General features: G+C 35.2%; 1 protein-coding gene across 2 annotated transcripts in view; it reads right to left on the reverse strand.

The window, feature by feature from the left end:
- cUnh3orf18 (chromosome Un C3orf18 homolog) overlaps positions 1-24,046 on the reverse strand; it is a 31,406-nt gene that overhangs the window by 6,147 nt on the left and 1,213 nt on the right. For both annotated transcript variants that reach the window (XM_079841639.1, XM_079841640.1), the window contains exons 2-4: positions 1,292-1,679; positions 266-291; positions 6-132 (exon numbers count right to left, since the gene is read on the reverse strand). In XM_079841639.1, coding sequence (XP_079697765.1) covers positions 6-132; positions 266-291; positions 1,292-1,582 — 444 coding nt within the window. In that variant the 5' untranslated portion in view covers positions 1,583-1,679. The remainder of the gene's footprint in view (positions 1-5; positions 133-265; positions 292-1,291; positions 1,680-24,046) is intronic.

Genomic DNA, 24,046 nt, shown 5'->3' on the forward strand with positions numbered 1-24,046 from the left:
CTTACTTTGGAGTTTGGTCCTGCTGGGCTTCCGTCCCGTCCGTGGTCCAAGAGTTCCTGCTCTAGATCGTCCTGTTCTTCGGCTGGATCAAAGTTATACATGGGCATCAGCTGGTGTCTCAGTTTCTCCAGCCTGTGGAGAAAAACACAACACGGCATCAATGTGGGAACCAGAAATGTTTTACAGCCTCTTATTAAATATTCACTGAAGAACCTTTGATTTTTAAGACTGTAGTGGAGCGATACAGGAATGCACATTTCCTTACCTTTTCTTTTTCCGGATGTACAGGAGCTGTAAGGAGAAGAATAATGTTTTGCATAAAGAGTGCTGAAAATTCAGCTTTGATCACAGAAATAAATTACATTTTACAATATATTTAAATAGAAAACAATATTATTTTATAATAATTATATATATATATATATATATATACACTCTAAAAAAAAAAGGTTCTATATGGCACCAAAAATGGTTCTTGGCTTGTAATCATAGGGGAACCTTTTTTAGTGCTATATAGCACCAATTTTGGTGCTTCAGCGGTTCTTCAGATGTTCTTCACCGGTTCTTTGACTAAGGTGCTATATAGAACCTCTGAAAAACCAAAATTGGTGCTATATAGCACTAAAAAAGGTTCCCCTATGATTACGAGCCAAGAACCATTTTTGGTGCCATATAGAACCTTTTTTTTAGAGTGTGCATTTTAAATCAATGTTTTAATCATTTTTGTTATGCTTTAAACGGTAAAGTATTTGATTATAATTTTAACTGTATTACATTTAAAATTAATAGGTATTTTGAAATTGCATCAGACAACATAGTTATGAGATTACATGCAAAGATGTACTAAAGTTAACAAACAAAATTGAATGAATGCATTTTCGTTCAGTTATAAGTAAAAGTGAGGGATTGAGACCTGCATTCTGGACTCTCCGTGCAGCGTTTAGCACAATCCTCCAAAGTGATGAACCTCTGAAGAACCGCTGAAGCACCAAAATTGGTGCTATATAGCACTAAAAAAGGTTCCCCTACGATTACAAGCCAAGAACCATTTTTGGTGCCATATAGAACCTTTTTTTTTTTAGAGTGTATATTAGTATTTTAAATAAAATAAATGCAGCCTTGGTGAGCAGAATAGACTTCTAAAAACATTGTATAATAAACTATTTTCTATTTGAATGCATTTTAAAATGTCATTTTTCCTGTGATGCAAAGCTGAATTGTCAGCAGTCCTCAGTGTCACATGATCCTGCTTAACATTTTTGTGGATACCGTGATCATTTCTTTTCCTCACCACAACAACCGCGAGCCCAATGACTGTGATGATGCCAAAGGGCACGAGCACCATCCCCATCCCAGCGCCTTCCACCGGTGCGACGGGCAGCTGCGTGGAGTTCAGGCCGGTCTGGTTGGCGGACGGCGTGATGGGGCGGAAGGCGGTCCTGGACGTGACGTTCTCCGGGTCAGTTCTGGGCTCTCCTGAGCTTGTGAGAACAGGGAAGAAGGTGGTGAGGGTGGAGACTGGGAATGGGGTCAGGGTTTGGGCGGACGTCAACAAATCGGGTTTGGTGGTGGTCAGAGACATGTTGAAGGATGCCGTCCGTCGTGTGTTTTGAAGGCAACCCTACTGGGATTCAATCCTCCAACAGGCGTCGGCCATTTCTGAACTCCTCACTAGAGTCCTGTGAAGGAACATCAGTTAATGTTAGATCAAATATGGCTTTGTTCTGGTGAGTTAACATGGTCTACGTTAAAAAAAAAATTAATAATGTATTTTATTTTATATTTTTATTCTTTAAAGTGCCCCTATTATGGTTTTTCGAATAGGCCTATTAAATGTCATGCAGTGTGAATGTAAACGTTCCGTAAAGTCGAAAGTGCACGATAAATAAAGTTATTGTCTCTTAAAAGAAATAATTGACTCTGAACTGCGTAAAGGAGTCGTTTGTATTTCGAATCCTAATGCGTGATGGTTCTACGTCACTAGAAAATACATTTGCATAACGCTTGCTTTTGAAAGATGGGTCAGCACCAGTTTATTCGGACCAGCTTTCTCCTCAGAATCACAACTTGTAAGTATGAATTTACAATGGCTACGTAGTTTTGTGGTTTATATTGTGTACGTTTGTGGTAGGGTGACCACCTGTCCCGCTTTGCGTTGTACCGCACAGCATTTTCACCCCTTGTCCCGCATGTCGCATATTGAGAAAATGTCCTGCATATTCACCAGTCTGTTGATTTTTAATGATCATACACTCTAAAAAAAAAAAGGTTCTATATGGCACCAAAAATAGTTCTTGGCTCGTAATCATAGGGGAACCTTTTTTAGTGCTATATAGCACCAATTTTGGTGCTTCAGTGGTTCTTCAGCAGTTCTTCAGAGGTTCTTCAGCGGTTCTTTGACTAAGGTGCTATATAGCACCTCTGAAGAACCACTGAAGCACCAAAATTGGTGCTATATAGCACTAAAAAAGGTTCCCTTATGATTACGAGACTTTTTTTTTAGAGTGTATTGAGAAAACATGCATGCGTTCTTTTGCCTTTTTAAGAAAGCATTTTATTTATTATTTTCGCGGCATCGTTTTTCACCTATTTTTAACAGCGCTTCGTCAGAAGTAACATCCCGCCTTACACAAATATACAAAATCCGTTTTTTTAAACCATATCCAATGGTTGAAAAGAAAGGAGTAAACACGGTCACTAGTAGGTTGTGACGGCTGTCAATCAAAATGTGGAGCGGGGATTCGTTCCATGTGTTCCCTGTCAGAAAACGAATGGATAGTTCTGTATATAAATTTATATATGTATATAAAAAAATAAAAACTACAGTTCCCCCCAAAAATTTATATATATATATATATATATATATATATATATATATATATATATATATATATATATATATATATATATATATATATATATATATATATATATAAGATTAACTAATTTAATGTTGTTTTATTTGTTTCATTATTCATTTAGTTGGATTTTAGTTGTACTTGGTCAGAACTGTTTCAAAAGTAGTTATCTGCATGATGCCTGCTGCCTTTGGGCTCAGTGATGTTGAATTTATTATACAACAGTTTCAGGTTATGTTTTAGTGTTGGTAACATCATGTCCCACATTGTCCCACACAAACTTAGTAATCGTCCCACATTTGGTTTGTTTGATGGTGGTCACCCTAGTTTGTGGTTAGAGCCAGGATAGTTCACCCAAAAACGAAATGTTTATGTTTATCTGCTTATCCCCAGGGCATCCAAGATGTAGGTGTGTTTGTTTCTTCAGTCGAACATACAAGGGCAAAATTGTCAATCACACATTGGGGGGGGGGGGCAGCTGTGGGACTTGTTGTGGTGGCGCATGCACACATTTTTTTAATCAAAATAAAATAAAAGTCAGAGTTTGAATGTTTGTAATTGTGTAACACAACAAGGAATTTTCTTACATCTGATCGTCAAACCAACGTATACTCACCCTGTAATGATTACAGCATCGGCTGTAACATACAACATCGGCTGTAATCGGCAATACAAAATATTTTTGTATATTTTTTTTTGTGTTGTAAATAACATTTATTCTGAAGCAATATTCTCACCAGTGTTCAATCAGCTTTGACATATGCATATTTGTGATATTTTTACCTTTTATAAAGGGCATTTTCCCCTAATCTTATTAAATATAGGCTATGATTCAGATTTCCTTTTATATTCTTAAATTGTATCAATAAATTAAATTAGAAGACGACACTGGCTGTTACCAGTAAAATTAAATAATTTACACTGAAAAATTACAACTGCATTAAATAATGTTATGAGATTGTTTTAAATATTTTTTGAATATACAAATAAGAAATGTTGTAAAGATGAAACTAAAGCACCAGTAGGTGGCAGCAGGTGACCGTCTGAATGAGCGAATCATTGAGTCGATTTGTTCAAACACTGATTCATTCAAGAATGAGGCGGTCGTTTACGAATAGTTAATTGAATCTTTGATTCTATAGATTCATTCAAAACGCTGAATCATTCACTAACACGCTGTTGTGGTGACACTCGTTCTGCTGTGATCTTTTGGAACTATTTTCGCTGCTGAAATAGAACAAAAACACTCAATATTGCATCAAAATGTAAGTGACGTAATGTTAATAATTGTTTATGGAGCTGTCATTTGAAATCAGCGTGACGTTTTCAGTCGTGATGTTATTCAGGAAAACAGCACTCTTGGTAATGTGACATTGCAACTGTATCATGTTATAAATATAAATAAACTCCACATTTCTACATATTTACGGCAGTGTGTTACTGAGTTTCTCTGAGATTTTTAACTCAACCGTTGCAGTCTGATAGTCGTATAAATGATGTCAATGGGGATATTTTAGAGTATGAGAGCAATGAGAGTAAAAACACACAGACATACAAATCCATATTAACCCATGCGGCTCGTGGCGACACATTGATGTCTTAAGACACGAAACCATCGGTTTCTGCGAGAAACCCAACAGTATTTAAGTTATTTTTTTACCTCTTATCAGACGAATGGCATCTAGAATTCGCCATAACTTCCGGCGAATAAGGTCAAAATACTGGCGCGATCAAAGAGATATATACGTAGATGCCTCATTCGACCGCGCAGGCACTAATGAGGAATTTATGTATATATCTATGATCGCGCCGGTATTTTGCATGTATTTTGACCTTATTCGCCGGAAGTGATGGTGCGGGGTCGGCTGATGCTGAGCCATAGAAAAAATGAAATACATTTTTAAATAAAGATATTTTTCTTACACAAACGCATCGATTCACTTCAGAAGGCCTTTATTAACACCCCAGAGCCGCGTGGAGCAGTTATATGATGGACAGATGCATTTTTTATGGACTTCAAAAACAGAGAAACTATTACTGCTATTATAAAGCTTGGATTAGCCTGGACTTTTGTAATATAACTCTTGACTTGGGGGTGAGTAAATCATGGGCTAATTTTCATTTTTGGGTGAACTATCCCTTTAACTCTCGTTATTACTGTCTTAAAGGAACACTCCACTTTTTTTTGAAAATAGGCTCATTTTACAAGTTCCCTAGAGTTAAATAGTTGAATTTTACCGTTTTTGAATCCATTCAGCCGATCTTTGTATCTGGCGGTAGCACTTTTAGCATAGCTTAGCATACATCATTGATTCTGATCAGTCCATTAGCATCTCATTCAAAAAATGACCAAAGACACTTTCAATATTTTTCCTATTTAAAACTTGACTCTTCTACAGTTACATCGTGTGCTAAGACCAACTGAAAATGAAAAGTTGCGATTTTCTACACCGATATGGTTAGGAACTACTTTCTCATTCCTGCGTAATAGTCGCGGATCTTCGCGGCCGTACCATGGCTGCACGTTTACCATATAAACATTGATATTGTTTTTATTGATAATGATTGAAACACATTCAAATGTTTTGGGGTCAGTAAGAGTTAACTTTTTTTTTTTTTAATTAAAGGCTGCATTTATTTGCTAAAAATACAGTAAAAACAATAATATTGTGAAATATTATTATAATTTAAAATCAGTGTTTTCTGTTTGAATATATGTTAAAATGTAATTTATTCCTGTGATCAAAGCGGAATTTATCATTACTCCAGTCTTTAGTGTCACATGACCCGTCAGAAATCATTCTCATATGAGGATTTACTGCTCAGGAAACATTTATGATTATTATCAATGTTGAAAACCACAATTTTCAGGATTATTTAATTATTAGAAAGTTCAAAAGAACAGTATTTATCTGAAATAGAAATCTTTTGCAACTTTATAAATGTCACTTTTGATCAGTTATAACGCATCCTTGCTAAATAAAAGTATTAGTTTCTTTCAAACTCAATGCAAATAATGTGATTTGGTGAAAATGAGGTCGAAGGCCACATAGATTTGCTCTTGAAAGAAAGTTCGAAAGCCAACGTGAAGCATTTTCTTGATGAAGTTTATGAATATCTGAGATTGAACCAAGAGACTTTGAAATCCTCAGTCATTGCTTTTGAAATCAATCGTAAACTCAAAATGGGAAAAGAGGGATTCTAGAGACATTCAGGTTTGGATAGCAGTGGCTGTATCAACGACAAAATCTGTGTGTGATCGCATGCTCTTGTGGCGTGAGTGTGTGTGCGTGTGTGTGTGATTACACGAGTACAAACCTTGTGGATGACATATGGATGTGTGAGCTTTTAAGATACTGTTGGCAAACCGCAAGCTTCCTTCCACACTACAACCGTTAGGATCAGTGTGTACGTGTGTTTGTGGATGTGGGGGCTGGAGGCGGGAACGAGGCTCGCCGCTTAAAATAGAGAATAGGAGAATCTGCAGTTGAGATCTGGGTGGATGTGAATGAGAATGTAGAAATCTCCTAAACCGCAGACTGTCTTCATTCACAAAGAACTGCTCGTGCAGTTAAAGGGGCATGTCAAAAAATACAAGTCGGTTATCATTTGCTCACCTTCATAACACGACAAATCTAATGAATCTTCCACACAATATCAGTCTGTTCCTAGGCCTACACTCAAAAAACAGCCGTTGAACGAACTTAATTAAATGAAGGAAAACCGTTGCTCGAAATCTGACCATTTAGTTAAGACTACTAATAAAATCTAGTAATTCCTAGTAGATAAAGTAAGATAAAGAGAGGGATCTGATTACCATATGAAGACTGCACTCTAAAAAATGCTGGGTTAAAAATAACCCAAGTTGGGTTGAAAATGGACTAACCAGCAATTGGGTTGTTTTAACCCAGCGGTTGGGAAATGTTTGCTTAAAACAATCCATTCGCTGGGTTAATCCATTTTCAACCCAACTTGGGTTATTTTTAACCCAGTATTTTTTTAGAGTGTGTGTGTACTATCGCATTGGTTTTACTAAAAAAAAATTGTGTTGTTTTAACCCAGTGATTTAGTTGTTTTAAGCAAACATTTAACCCAACCGCTGGGTCAAAACAACCCAATTGCTAGGTTTGTCCATTTTCAAACCAACTTGGGTTGTTTTTAACCCAGCATTTTCTAGAGTGTAGAAGTCTGTTTTTTTTTTAGTAAAACCAATGCGATAGTGAACACACTCTAAAAAATGCTGGGTTAAAAATAACCCAAGTTGGGTTGAAAATGGACTAACCCAGCAATTGGGTTGTTTTAACCCAGCGATTGGGTTGTTTTAAGCAAACATTTAACCCAAGTCTGTTTTTTTTCTAGTAAAACCAATGCGATAGTACACATACTCTAAAAAATGCTGGGTTAAAAATAACCCAAGTTGGGTTGAAAATGGACAAACCCAGCGATTGGGTTGTTTTAAGCAAAAATTTAACCCAAACGCTGGGTTAAAACAACCCATTCACTGGGATAAAACAACCCAATCGCTGGGTTAGTCCATTTTCAACCCAACTTGGGTTATTTTTAACCCAGCATTTTTTAGAGTGTGTGCAGTATCGCATTGGTTTTACTAGAAAAAAAACCCAGACTTCTACACTCTAGAAAATGCTGGGTTAAAAACAACCCAAGTTGGTTTGAAAATGGACAAACCCAGCAATTGGGTTGTTTTATCCCAGTGAATGGGTTGTTTTAACCCAGCGGTTGTGTTAAATTTTTGCTTAAAACAACCCAATCGCTGGGTTTTTCCATTTTCAACCCAACTTGGGTTATTTTTAACCCAGCATTTTTTAGAGTGTGTGTACTATCGCATTGGTTTTACTAAAAAAAAAAACAGACTTCTACACTCTAGAAAATGCTGGGTTAAAAATAACCCAAGTTGGTTTGAAAATGGACAAACCCAGCAATTGAGTTGTTTTAACCCAGTTAATGGGTTGTTTTAACCCAGCGGTTGGGAAATGTTTGCTTAAAACAACCCAATCGCTGGGTTAGTCCATTTTCAACCCAACTTGGGTTATTTTTAACCCAGCATTTTTAAGAGTGTGCGCACTATCGCATTGGTTTTACAAAAAAAAGAGACTTCTACACTCTAGAAAATTCTGGGTTAAAAAATAACCCAAGTTCGTTTGAAAATGGACAAACCCAGCAATTGGGTTGTTTTAACCCAGTGAATGGGTTGTTTTAACCCAGTGGTTGGGTTAAACGTTTGCTTAAAACAACCCAATCACTGGGTTTGTCCATTTTTAAACCAACTTGGGTTGTTTTTAACCCAGCATTTTGTAGGGTGTTAGTATTTTGAACTCATCTCATTTGTGTTTGACTAAATAGACTTTACATGTCTTCAACATGCACCCTTAAGTAGGGCTGGACGATTAATCGAAAACTAATCGAAACCCAAATTTAGAGCCTCTAACCGTCGTAATTTTCCCATGTCGGTTATTTCGGTTTTAGTCATGTGACTCCGCCCCGTCAGTCTCATCTGTTAAATCTTTGAAGTACAAACCACAGCTTCATAATGAATAGAGACGGTATGAGTAATTCACACACACCATCACTCTCTCATTAATGCATTCAGATAAATGTAATGTAGGTGCTAATTTATCTGATGTACAACAAGCAGAAATCTGCCCCATAGACAATAACTGCTGAAAGTGAACCGTTTCCTTCAAGTGATTTAAAATCACAAAGAAATGCACTTTCATTAGAAAAAAATATCCCACCTTTAATAGTAGAAAATATTTACAGTACAAACCTTATCAGTGAACTACGAGGACAAAAAAAGGAAAGCAAAAATAATCATTCATTAATCGTAATCGAGGTAAAATGTTCAATTTATCGAGATTTTTATTTTTGGTCAAATGGTTACAGCCCTACCCTTAAGTAATTTCAACTCAATTTTCCTTGTAAACAAATACTTTAAGCACATGTTTATATTTAATCTGATTGCTCATTGCTTGGAGAAACAATAGAGATATTAATAAGATCTCGTTTGTGCATGGGAAATGTTTCGGTAACACTTTATTTTAGGGGTCAGTTCTCGCTATTAGTTGCTTATTAACATGCATATTATTAGGCAACCCGTTTTCACTCCCAAGGCATCAAAATCCGAAGCATGGTCAAGTGTCTTTCGCATCACAATGAAGACGTTAAAGGGTTAGTTCACCCAAAAATGAAAATTCTGTCATTAATGACTGACCCTCATGTTGTTGGACACCCGTCAGACCTCCGTTCATCTTCAGACACAAATGAAGATATTTTAGTGTAAATCTGATGCTCTGAAAGGCCTCCATTGGCTCAATGCACTTTACACTCTCAAGACCCTTAAAAGGCACTAAAGACGTCGTTACAAAGTCCATCTCACTACAGTGGTTCTACAATAACTTTATGAAGCGACGAGAATAGTTTTTGTGCGCAAAAAACCCCTAAATAACGACTTATATAGTGATGACCGATTTCAAAATAATGCATCATGAAGCTTTGAAGCGTTATGAATCAGTGAGTCGAATCATGATTTGTTTTTTTTGCGCACAAAAACTATTCTCGTCGCTTCATAAAGTTATTGTAGAACCACTAGTGAGATGGACTTTGTAACGATGTCTTTAGTGTCTTTTATGGGTCTTGAGAGTGTAAAGTGCATTGAGACAATGGAGGACTTTCTGAGCGATCGGATTTCAACTAAAATATCTTCATCTTCACACCTCTAGGCATCTTTTTCGATGCGCTGGTGCTCCATTAATTTTTCAATGAGAAACCTTTGGCCTCATGCACAGACGCGTTGGGCATGGGAATGTTATCGTCATGATGATCATATATTGGGTTATGATTTTGCCATTATGACATGTTGGATTGTGATTCTCAATTTAATCAGCCAGCATCATTTTATTTACATTTATTTTATTTACTCTATTTAGACACGTTTTTACATTTAACCCAACCCCATCCCATCCCTAAACGTGCTCATGTGTGTGTTATATGATATAAAACACAGGATATAACAGCAGATACGACTGCAGCCACAATTAATTCATAAAGTAGAGGCCAAACGATTGATTTGTGTGCGATTGATTGCGATCAGTGTCTCAATCTGCCGAAGATCAGGCAAAAAAGTTTCAAAAAGTGTCGCCCGAAGAAACGTTACGTCAGATTTCATAGTGAAATGTCATTGGCTCTCGTGTGTCTCGTGACCGATTGTGTCATTAAGTCAGCTTTGATTGTAAAATGTCATTGGCTCTTGTGACCGATCATGCTAAAGATTGTGTGTGTCCTTTGAATGAGATATGAATGAGTGTGTGTTCACCGAGCCGTGGGATCCTAATTTCAGCGATTAAAACATTAAGATCAACTCTGTTCTTCACATGAAGATATCATATGATTTCAGAAGACTTGGAATGCAACACGAGTTAATACTTTTATACTGTTTTTGGTCAGTTTGTGCAATAAATACCTGAGACTGTACTTGTATTTGACTGTTACGTGTTTTATATTGTTGAGAAGTGTGTAGGTTTAGGGTAGGAGTTGGGTTAGTTGCTCCAAAATATAAAAGTAGCCTTTAAATATGAATAAAATATTAATAAAATCATGTCTGCTTTTACAAATGCAAGATGCGGCTTGATCTGAGGCATTGGGCAAACAACTGGAATGAATGGAGCACCTGCACGTCGATATAGTGACGTCTAGAGGTGCCTTTAGCGTCTTCATTGTGACGGTTTGTGACCATGCTTCAGATTTTGACGCCGTGGGAGTGAGAACGGTTGTACTAGGATATTGTCTGTTTATTAGTACTTATAAAGCACATATTAATGCCTGATTCTGCATGACCTTATTCTACATCCTTTAATCCTAACCAATACCTAAACTTAAACGCTACAAAGCTGGGTTAAAAACAACCCGAGTTGTGTTGAAAATGGACACACCCAGTGATTGGGTTGTTTTAACCCCAGCGGTTGGGTTAAATGTTTGCCCGACCTGCTGCTAGTTTTATTTAACTCAACTATTGTTTTAAAATTACTGTATTGCTTGCTTAAAATGAACCCAAAGTATGTTGGAAATGAACATTTATTAATAAATTAATTTAATGAGGGTTCATTGCAGCAGTAAATATTTGAAGTAAATGTAACTTAAATAGTATGTTGGAAATGCACACGTCTACAAAGCCTTGTCTAGGTTACTCAGGATAAGAAGTGCGATATATAATTAGACAAAATATGTTTTTGCTACAAATCCAAATTAAGTGAGCTACTCAAATAATGTAAGTAAAGTAACAAATAAAGATTTATTTGTACATTTTATGTGACACTTACAGCCTCAATGATTAATTTTTATCAGTGTGGGAACTGTGTCGAACGAATCTATTTGATTTATTCCTATAAAAACTAATATTCAACGCAACACTTGTTCACATGCTAAGTTGTAGCATGCAAGTAAGCACGTAGCCACCCAAAGCCTAACCACATGGTCTACACATCACAATAATGGAAACCTCAAAAATCGTCACGACATAACACATCTTTTAAATGTCAAATATAACATCAAACTTTAACAGGTCTTTCCCTTTACTAAAAAAAAAAACACATTAAACAGCACTTTGCATAATCCATCTCTATGCAAAGCATGCTGGGAACTAGCCCCGACTTAAATGTTTTAGGTTAACTTAACATTTTACAAATGTAATTTCATTTAATGTAATAAAATTGAGTGCAATTGCAATTAAGTAAAAAACGAAAGATTTGTGTTGTTTGAGCTTATTTTATTTTAAAATCTTCTTTTTTTTGAGTGCGTAGTCATATGAACTTCTTTTATGGTGCTTTTCTTGTAAACTTTTATTTGTAGCATTAGTATAATTTATTATAACACCTGTCCTATTTTGAGAAAAAAAGAGTCATATGGGTTTGGAATGACAGAAATCCAGAACAGAAAAAATCCCCCAAATCTATGACCATTTTGGAACATATTTAGCTTTGATGAAAACAAATATGACTTTCCAAAACGTAGATGAACAGCTTTTGATGGCATGGATCAGCTGTGTTTTTAGAAGTGTCTGCACATTGTGCAAGTTTTACTCTCGATATACACTACTTCAAAAGTTTGGGGTCAGTACGATTTGACAGACACTTTTATACAGCAAGAGCACATTCAATTGTTTAAAAGTCTGTAAAGTAAAACATTTTACAAAAGATTTCTATTTCAAATAGATGCTGTTGAACTTTCTACAATACTAAAATCTAATTAGTTTAACTACTTACTTAAAAAAACAAGTAAAGTGAAATAGGAATAGTATGTTGTGCTAACAAAAACTTAGTATAGTTCACTTACACATGAGTTCTAGTGACTAAAAGAGTACTTGATAATTTACTTTAGATTTACTCTTGACTTAGTATAGCTATAGAAGTTACCATTGTTGTGTTTTGCTGAATGTTGAAGTGTGTGTGTGACTCAAGCATGATCAATTACAAGATATTGTCCAAATATAGAGGGATTATATCAACCCAATTAAAGGTTTCACAGGTGTTTATGACGTAAGTGTTAGCACTAAAATTGTAAACGATCATTATACGACATAAAGGGAAATATTACATAGGGTAATTTTAAAAGGAGACCTAATTTCAGACCTAATTATTCAGTCAGAAGCAAGGTCAACTTTTAAAAGCAACCTATTTATTACTTATCTTCCTTTGAAATCAAATAACTGTGATTTCTTGTTGTATTGCTGCATCAATAGGAAGAGAATTACAATAATATGCACGGTCCAATCAAACACTGATCACCATAATGGTGACTTGTTGTTTTTTTGGCTTCTTAAAATAGCACTCAAACCAATTAATTAATCTTAACTTGGGTTTTCGGAGTAAACAAGGTGTATGTGAATAGTACTAGAGTTTTACAATTAAGTTAAGACATTAAGTAAACTTAACTAAAAAGGGTTAGTTAGAATCACTGTTGGATTTTACAGTGTATCTCTTGAAAAATATAAAGCAGCAGCACTTTTTTCAATAATTATAAATGTTTCTTAAGCATCAAATCCTCATATCAGAATGATTTCTGAAGGGTCATGTGACACTGAAGACTGGAGTAATGGTGCTGAAAATACAGCTTCGATAATTATAAATAAATTATATTTGAAAATATATTCAAACAAAATAGCTGTTTTACTGTATTTTTAGCTAATAAATAAAGCCTTTACATAAAAAAAACGCAAAATTGTACATACCCCAAACTTTTAAATGTGTTTCAATCATTAAAAAAAAAGAGTCATACGAGTTTGTAATGACAATGAACAGTAAAATCCCCCAATGTGACCATTTTGACCATGAACTCAAATATACAAAACTTTCTAATCAAAGATCAGTGTCGTTTTTATATTTACAGTTAAAAGGTGTGTGTTGACTCTGCACATTGTGCAAGATTTACTCTCAAAATACATCACTTCAAAAGTAGGGCTGTAGCGATACACTAATCTCACGATACGATACACGATATTCAGCTCACGATACGATATATATCACGATATTCAGCCAACGATACGATTCGATACAATTCGATACACTTACATCATTTTCTGAAAGATTTAAAGGGGACAGAGTGATTTTGGTGACATCTTGTGAGCGTTTCATTTACTTGGATTGAATTAACTGAACTGAAAACTAAAATCATCAATTACACAATATATGTCTCTGACGGGACAGAGAGTCTACAGCTTGCAAATGCTGGACAAAATGAATCAAAGATGTGTTGAGAAAATTTGTTCCATTTATTGAAACAGTGCAAACTGTAGCTTACAAGCCTTTGAAAAGTAAATAAATTGCAGTATTGAAATTAACAATGGAGTTTTAAAAATTGCAGCAAGTGGCCTGTTCTGAACAGTTTCTTTGACAGCTTTTTTAGCTTGACACTGACACTTGGTATTTCCAGAGTATTTCACGTTTGTGTCACACAGCTTGCAAACCAACCGCAATGCTTTGTCTAAGTCAAGGGTCTCCAACCTTTTTTCATTTGAGAGCTACTTTTTAAAAAAGAAAGTCAAAGAGAGCTACTCATGTTATATAATACTTAAAACTCTTAAATAATGCATCATAATTCTCTTATTAACAACTATCCAAACTGTTTTACACCTGAAAGAGTATAGTAGTAGTTCCAGTAGTCGGTACAATACCACTATTTTTTTTTAAATAAATGTTTTATTATATATGATGATAATCATAAGTAAACAATACATAAACATGTAAAGGCTTTATGCTGTTTAAAAGTAAACATTGTTTATAAATGAAAGATCAAGTGAAAAATAAGCAACCATTAATAATTATATAATTAGTATTATTTATTTCATAATTATTATTATTAGTAGAGACGTATTATTATTACATAGAGACGTAGCTAAATTTACTGTAGGCTACAATCTGTAGTCAATCTCTTCACGTTAAACCGAACTTTTATTTTGACGGGTTGCCGTGATTACCAGTGTCTGTGTTCATGATGATATGACAGTGGGTGCGCGTCTCAGTCATTCAGCTCCCTAGTTCAGTCAGGGCTCAGCCCATTGACTCATGTCCTGATCAGTGCCCTGACTACTGAACCAGGAGCTGAATGAGACGCACCCAGTTTTCTCAAATGATAAATGTAAATTCTCATGAAGTGACGGTTTATGCGTTCTGTGTCGGCAGAGACTACAAGAGCGAGTGCGCGCGCGGCGCTCGTCATCCACACAGACGCATAACATGCAGGAGTAATTTAGCAGTTTATTTTACAGACACTAGTATATATTCGGCTTCAGTCTGGACTCGAGCCCTGCGCTTAAATTAACACGGAAGCGACTGAACGCAGCTGCTATGGTGAGCTATTTTTAGAACAGACCCGCGGGCAACTCGTGTGGTCCTTGCGGGCGACTCATGTTGTTGACCCCTGAGTCTAAATCGTCGCTTTCCTTCTTCTTTTTAAACCCAAAGTGCTCCCACACATCTGCTTTTAAGCATGAAGGGAACGTTACTGGATTTATATTCGCCGCCATTTTCTTGAATCTCCTCGCTCTGACTCCGTAAACAAGAAGAGATAGACGTCGGCGTCTGTGTAAAGTTAGTGCGGGTAACTTGCTCTACAGCGATACTAGCGGCTGGCTGACCAAATCGCTCTTCCTGCAACGCAAATGGGGGTAAACACAGGGATTTGAATGGGACTAATGTATCGATACTCGCGGCTTAAAAATCGATACTTTCGTGGGAGAAAAAATATCGATTTATATCGCAGAATCGATAAAATTGCTCAGCCCTATTCAAAAGTGTGGGGTCAGTACGATTTTTCTTCGTTTTTTGAGAGAGAAAGACATTCAGCAAGAACACATGAAATTGAGAGTCTAAAGACAATTAACAAAATGTTACAAAAGATTTCTATTTCAAATAAATTATGTTCTTTTGAACGTTCTATTCATTAAAGAATCCTGAAAAAATGTATGACAGTTTGCACAAAAAATATGAAGGCGCACAACTGTTTTCAACATTGATAATAATCATAAATCCTCATATGAGAATGATTTCTGACGGATCATGTGACACTGAAGACTGGAATAATGATGATGAAAATTCAGCTTTGATCACAGGATATTAATTACATATTAAAATATATTCAAATAGAAAACACATTTTTAAAATTGTAATAATATTTTTAAAAATCAAAATGCAGACTTGGTGCTCACACAGAGGGGAAAAAAGTGTCTTTAAAGTACAATTTGTACAAAAAAGTTTTTTGAGTTTAGTATTTTTTTCCATGTTGTTTTTTTTTCACATTGTTTAAACATAAGAAACAAATGGGGTTAAAACATTTTGAAAAATGATATTTTATTCATATGTTATGCTATGTCCTTTGTATTGGACACCAGGATTGAAATAAACATGAAACAATGGGATTTTTTAACCAAACTTTGTTTAAACTTTGAAATATATAACGGAATGATACCATTTTACTTTATGCAATATGTGTGTAAAATATGTTCTTGGAACAACATGTAATGAAAAGAAGTGTAATAATGGGAGTAGTAGTTGGCAACATTTTCACAATAATATCTAATATTTTATAGGAACATTGATATGTAATTTCTTTCCCTATTCACTTGTTGCGTCTCTTAAAATGCCTGATAACATGATGTAAGTCCTGGTGTCTCTACAGTGGGCATTTATGAAATCAATGCCCTGTTTCATAACACAAATAATGAAAGTCAATAGAGAGATGTTGATTTATAACAAACAATTTGAAGATTTAAATGATAACTCCAAAATATTACAAACTATTATCATATTTCCATAAGAGTGCTAAATTTGATTATTCATTCAGTCATTTTTAGGAGAAGTTGTTGAAACCTCAAAACAATTGTTATCTGTGAAAAGCCCTGAATAATAAAACTGATATGTATGTGTCAGAGAAATTCACTCAAATATAATGTCCTTGTAGTGGCACCCAGGAGGTTAAAAGGACATCTTTGTACCTTTTTTACCACAAAAAGTTTTCATTGTAGTACCGTAAGTTACGTATGTGTACTCTAAGGTACTAATATGCACCTTTTAGGAGTAAAAAAGGTGCAAAGATGTAATTTTAAGGGTACTGTCCCAGTGACGAGCTGCTACCCATGAAAAGGGACAATTTTGACTCCTTTTTTCTCTGTGTAAGAGATTTATTTAAAAAAAACATTGGTAACACTTTATTTTACAGTGTCCTTGTTACATGTAGTTACTGTAGTAATAACTATGCATAATTACATGCAATTAACCCTAACCCTGTAGTAAGTACATGTAGTTACTTAATATTACTCAGTACTTACATATATAATTACACTGTTACAAAGACACCTTAAAATAAAGGGTTCTGTTGCAGTGTAATTATATATTTAAGTACTGAGTAATATTAGTTAACTACTACTTCCTATAGGGTTAGGGTTTGATTGAGGGTTAGTGGGAATTATGCATAATTTACTGTTATGACTATGGTATATACATGTAACATATGTAACAAGGACACTGTAAAATAAAGTGTTACCGAAAATTCTTACAGAATTTAAGAATTTAATTATTTTCATGATTTATCACAACTTTTTATCTTTTGTCAGATCTACTTAAATAATTAATGTGGTTCAGATAACATAATCATTTTCCATTTCTATTCATTAACAAATACCCTTCATTGTATTAACTCAAAATTGTAATTTCAATGAACTCAACCTTTTAACCAGGTAACTTCCTTTTTTTCCCCAAGTTAAACCAACAAGTTGTACAGTGTTTGTGTATGAACATGTGTCTGAATGTGCATAATATATAATTGAACAAAGGTTGTAAAGATAAAAGATTTCACCCCCAAATTTTTTAAGACAAAACCATATTCTCTGTACTGTAAACAGAAAATTAATAAATTACCTATTTTTTTCATCTGAAAAACATTTATAAATAGTGTACAATGTAAAAAAAAAGTTGTTCAGCTGCCTAAAAATGTTAAGTTTAGTCAACTTGAGGTGTGACCCTGGACCACAAAACCAGTCATAAGGGTCAGTTTTTAAATTGAATAATTAATCTTTCCATTGATTTATGGTTTATTAGGACAGGAATATCTAAAATCTGGAATCTGAGGGTGCAAACAAAATCTAAATATTAAGAAAATCTCCTTTAAAGTTGTCCAAATGAAGTCCTTAGCAATGCATATTACTACATTTTTGATATATTTACGATAGGAAATTTACAAGATATCTTCATACATGATCTTAATATCCTAATGATTTTTGGCATACAAGAAAAATTTATAATTTTGACACGTACAATGTATTGTTGGCTATTGCCACAGAAATACCCGTGAGATGCATGATATTTTGGTCACACATGTGAAGTATTAAGTGACAAATTGGATATTTGAGTTGACTAAACTTAAAATGTTGAGGCAGCACGAAAAGTTTTTTTTTTTAAGCTGAAACAACAAATTATTAGTTGTACTGCCTTTAATTTTGCTGATTAAATTGTATATTATTAACGAAAAACTAATGAGAAATTAAAAATGATAATAAGGAAGATTTGGGTTGAACATTTTTACCGAATTATCATGAATTAACACACAATAAACGGATAATTCACCCAAAGTCTGAAGTTTAAATTGGACATGTTATGATGAGATTCACCCATAATTCTCCTGAAAATGCATTGAGTGTGTGTGTGTGTGTGTGTTTAGTTGCCGTTAGGTAGAGCAGCAGCGGGTGTCGTGGCAGGATGTGGGTACAGAGTGGCACAGAGAGAGACACAGCACCAGTCTGAGACTCTACCCAGGAAAGCAAGTACGCAGAAACACGTCTGGCGTTGAAAGAGGTGCGTTTCGTAAGACTCAGAGACAAAGAGATGCTCACAGATGTGCCCTCGCTGTTTCTCTCTCACTTTCTAACAACAGGCCTGAGGCCACCTGCGGCTGAGACGCTCAATCTATTTCCTCATATATTAATTCACACGCTTGCAGAATTTATATGATCATGTAAATACGGCAAACGTCAGTCGCTCATACTTTCTGATTTGAACAAACAACATTAAGATTTAAATAATGTGCTGATACTTTACTACGTGATCAGACTTTTCACATTTTTCACATCAACAACTTAGCAATCCTAACAACCAGCAGTGTTAGTTTAGTCAACTAGTTATTATTTAGAGATGCTCCGATATGAACATTTTGGCCGATAACCGATAATTCTTTATATTTGAAAGCCGATATATTGGATGATAGGTCTAAATTTTTATATCATTTTTGAGAGCCTGATTACAAAAACAAAAGTCTCACCATTAAATTCCATGTCCCAAACACACAATGATAATGTTTTATTATAGTTTTATGTAGCAGATTTGAGCTGCACATGTTGCATTTTCATTTTTTAAGTGATTTAAAATCATATTTCAAGCAATTCAAACCCATCATGATGAACAGTGCGCATCGGAAGTGTCTCAGCTGAAGGAAATAATACATTATTTATCGGCTTTAAGATTTTGGCCTCAATTTCTTATCGGGCCCATAACGATAACATTAAAAATGTATCGTCAGAAACCAATATGGTGGCCGATATATTGTAAGGGATTCACAACATTCATGACTATAAGTTTTAGGGGTGTAACGTTACACGTATTCGTATTGAACCGTTTCGGTACAAGGCTCTCGGTTCGGTGCACGCGTGTATCTTTAACAGTTAACAGTCGGCTTGTTTAAAGCGCGGAACACACTTCAATCCTAGTTCCCACACGAACATATGGGGCCCTATTTTAACGATCTGAAACGCAACTGTCAAAGCGCGAAGCGCAAGTAACTTTGTGGGCGGGTCTCGGCGCTGTTGCTATTTTCCCGGCGGGATAAATGGCTCTTGCGCCCGGCGCAAATCTAAAATGGGTTGGTCTGAAGTAGCTTCATTATTCATAGGTGTGGTTTGGGCGTAACGTGAATAAACCAATCCGAGCGTCATCCAACATTCCCTTTAAAAGCAGGTGCGCAAGTTCCATTATGGATTGCTATTATTATGGTGTATTTACCAGGCGCACACCAGGAGCGGTTCACAACCGAGGAGACTGATGTTCTTGTAAGAGCAGTGAAAGACAGAGAAGTGAAGTTGTAATGTTGTACATTATGGTAAAGGTGATTTCACAGTCTTTTTTTTTCAGTCTTTCAGGTTTTTCAGTTTTTCAGTCGATTTTTTTTCCTGGTTCTTGACGGACAAACCAATTTGTCAGATGTCCTTATATACAAATATGTCTTGCCACTATTGGGCAAACAGGTCTTATCCTTAATTTTTACAATTAGCCTGAATCATTTGTAAGCTAGATTTATGCCTATTTTTTCACATCTTCGTGGCACACCACAATGATTTCCGTCATCTCATGTGTTAATATTTTTTTAGTGCAACAATTTATGATTTGCAAAAATAACTGTTGCATCTGTGTAGATTACATGAGCAAAGTGTATGCGCGTTGTGCACGCTATACATTATGGTCAAGCATGCGCCCTTAAAATAGCATAATGAACAACGCGCAACGCGCCACTGACTTTAGACTAGGTTTTTTCTGGTCAGTGGCGCAATTGTTTAATGGAACAGCAAAATAGCACCAGGGATTGTTTGCGCCGGAACACGCCTCCTTTTTTGCGCTGAACCGCCCAGGGAGCGCAAGTTCATTCACTAGTTTAGCGACGTGCTTCTGTGGAGGGAAAAGCGCGCTTTGCGCGGGTGCAAAATATGAATGACACATGCGTCGGTGTACAAAGTCAATTGCGCTGGGTGCAAGATAGGGCCCATTGAGTATTCAGTCCATTTTATCACGAAATTCAAACGATAAATGCATTTTAATGCTCTTAAATGTTACGTGACTGATAGACGCGTATCAGTTCAACCTCAAGCGGCAGCGCGCGCCGCGCGAGTGAACGCGTCGCGATCAGGAAGAGAATAAATATAAATTAATATCTTGTTGAGGATACATTACAACTTACTGAAACGTATCATATGTTGTGTAATCACTCCATCGGTGATTCAACCGCGGAAAGACAATAAAACAGCTGGTAAACAATGTCGTGTAGAATCACGTTTACCTCAGAAGTCCTTCAGTGTCCACAGCTGTTAGCTCACTAACGTTAGAGAGATTAACTCTGTTATACATGCACTATATTAGCCTATATATTCATTATATTAGCCTATATATTCATTATATTAGCCTATATATATTCATTATATACTACTTAGTCTGTTAGTGATGTCTTGTTTATTTAATGTATGTTTAAATAAACCTGTCATTAAAATTACAGCCACTAAATGATTATATTTCAACAAAAAATTGGAGAAAAAATTATAATAATTCGATTTACAAGTTACTGCAAAAACTGCCTTATGTGAAGCTTATGAGTGTTGATTATTATATCTAAAAATAAATAGCAACTGAATTTAGGCTAATAGTTTGGGCTCTGTTGTTAATCTTTAATAGCAATATGTAAGTAAGGGCTCCCTATATAGTTTACAGCATTATCTTTAAGAAACTTTTAGTTATAACTGAATTAATTTAAGGACAGACACAATTTTTTTTCATTAAACCACTGTTGAATAAAAATTAATAAAAAGCAATTTTGTAAAACTGCTGTACCGAATCCGTACCGAACCGTGACTTCAAAACCGAGGTACGTACCGAACCGTCAGTTTTGTGTACCGTTACACCCCTAATAAGTTTGCTTGTGCATTTGCAGACGCCAGTAAAACCGCTTGTGAACAATGTCCTGTAATGTCACATTTACCTCAGAAAAACCATATCCAGTCTCCATAAACTCGAGTCAGCTAGAAAAATTAACTCCAGAGAGGAGCATTTTGATAAATATACGCACCATATTAGGCTTCATGTTCATTATAATTTATGTTCTTCAATATTTAATACATGTTTGAATAAATCTGGCAAGTTATGACAGCCACTATTGAAATGTTTACATTTCATATAACTTTATTATTATAATTTTTTTAAGTGTTTGTTTACAAATCAGTAAATTTTTACCTTCAATGTTATAGTAGGCTACACATGACTGCCATAGTTTACAACATTAGTTCATTTGCCATGTATTGTACCTGATAGGGATGTCACAATACCATCAACATTTTACGGTACTCATTACCAATTTCGGTACCACAGCAATTTTTTTTATTTTTATTTAACTATTTAAAAAAACTATTAAATGTATTAAGTTTATTATTTATGATGATAATCATTATAAGTAAATAATACATACATATTTAAAGGCTGTATGCTGTTTAAAGTAAACATGGTTGATTATTTTCCACTTTTTTATAAACAATCTAGGCATAATTATAATTATTAAAGACGTATTATTATTTTTACATAGAGACGTAGCTAAATCTAGTGTAGGCTACAACAGCAGCCTAATATATTCTGTCAATTTAATATTTTTTAAACCAAACTTTTATTTTGACGGGTTGCCGTGAAGACCTTTGAGTGTCTGTGTTCATGATATGACAGTTTTCTCATGAAGTGACGGTTTATGTGTTTGTGTCCTCATATAGTGACACACGGCAGAGACTACAAAGACAGCGAGGGAGTGTCGCACGTGTGTGTGTGTGTGTGTGTGTGTGTGTGTGTGTGCATCGCCCGACCGCCCGTCATTCACACAGAGACGCAGAACATGCAGGAGTAATATTTAACCCTCTGGTGCTCTTCGGTCATTTCTGACCGGAAAATTTTCTGTTTTAAAATGTTAAAAATCACAGCTTTATCGGAATGATATGAAACCTGGTGACTTTTCAAGTATTAGGTGTGTAAACACACAAAAAGATTGGGGTCATGATTCGACATTGCTAATTGGTCGTAAAAACAAAAAATTGCGTTCATTGTCTTCGGTCATAAATGAGCGACCATAGGAAATGAATGGGAAATCGGCAAAAACACAAAAATTCACTGAATATTTGTGTGTACAATCTACAAATCGGCCACAAAGCTGAAAAAAAGTACACAGCAGTGAAGGGGTGACACTCTCAAACATCAAGAGTGTGATATTGACACACACACACACACACACACACACACACACACACACACACACACACACACACTTATACACACACACACCTATGAAAAACTGAGCCTATGAACCACATTTAGAATTTTTTAAAATCACAGCTTCATCTGAAAAATATGAAACTTTTCTTGCGTTAGGTATGTAAACACACAAAAAGATTGGGGCCATGATTCGAGCATGCTAAATGGTTAAGTGGTTAAGTGGCCACTTGAGCTCTTCGGTCAAAAATGACACCATAGGAAATGAATGGGAAATCTGATAAAACACAAATTCACAGAAAAAAATCTATATTTCTAACAAACAAAAAAAATATCTAAAACTTTATAATAAATAGTCTTTGAGATTTTTAAAATATATATTCAAATCCATCAACAACAACAAAATCACTAAATATGTTCTAAACAGAACTAGGCAATTCTCAAGCCTCTCCATAGAGACCTCTAGTGCACACACACATTGCATGATTTCTTTAATAATTCCAAAAGACGGCGCTAATCTGCCTTCAAAAATATATTTTGAAGGCCTAGTCTCTATTTTAACCTGAAATAATGCAATAATTAATTTTGGGTTTTTTTATTACAAATTTTTTTTTATATATAATTTTCAATGGCAAAAATAGACCATAATTATTGCATAAATATAAAATAATACCATCAAATCATCTCAAAATACAAAATTAAAAAGAAAAAATATTATTGAAGAAAAATAAATTGCATTGGTTTTACAGGGGTGGAGGAAGTTTAATTTTTAGGTGTGCGGTCACTTATGACCGGGAAGACAACCAATGCAACCCCTAAATGAAGAGCAGCAGAGGGTTAAATAGTATTTTGCAGTTTAATATCCACAGACACTAGTATATATTGTAGCATATATTGGGCTACAGTCTGGAGTCCTGCGCTAAGATAAACACGGAAGCCACTGAATGCAGTTGCGGGTACCGAATATATTTGGGAGTCGGTACTACAGAAATGCTGGGATCGTCACATTTTTATAATTTCAGTACTGACGTGGTACCAAAGTACCGGTACTTATGACATCCCTAGTGCTTGATATAGATCCAAAACAATCGATATTGAATCGAATCGAATTGCAAGCTTGTGAAATTTGTCAATACCCAGCCCTATTATAAAGGAAACTATTTTTACATTGTCATCACAGGAGTCATGGTGTCTCTTTTTCATTTTATGTTAACATTTACAGTGTTGTACAGGCTGTACTTTTTTTTTTTTTTAAAGCATGGATTTAAAGGGATAGTTCACCCAAAATTTAAAATTAGCCCATGATTTACTCACCCTCAAGTCATCCGAGGTGTATGACATTCTTCTTTCAGACGAATAAAATCTGAGTTATATTACAAAATGTTCTGGCTAATCCAAGCTTTAGAATAGCAGTAATAGTTGCTCTGTTTTTGAAGTCCATATTAAATGCATCTGTCCATCATATAACTGCTCCACGCGGCTCTGGGGTGTTAACAAAGGCCTTCTGAAGCAAATCGACGCGTTTGTGTAAGAAAAATATTTATATTTAAAACTTTACCAAGTAAACTTTCGGCCTCCGCCTTCCGAGGAAAAGTGTTGAATGTTGAAAGTGAAACTCAAGATGTG

This window comes from Gobio gobio, assembly GCF_949357685.1.
Source record: "Gobio gobio genome assembly, chromosome: 17".
In the NCBI taxonomy this organism is placed as follows: Eukaryota; Metazoa; Chordata; class Actinopteri; order Cypriniformes; family Gobionidae; genus Gobio; species Gobio gobio.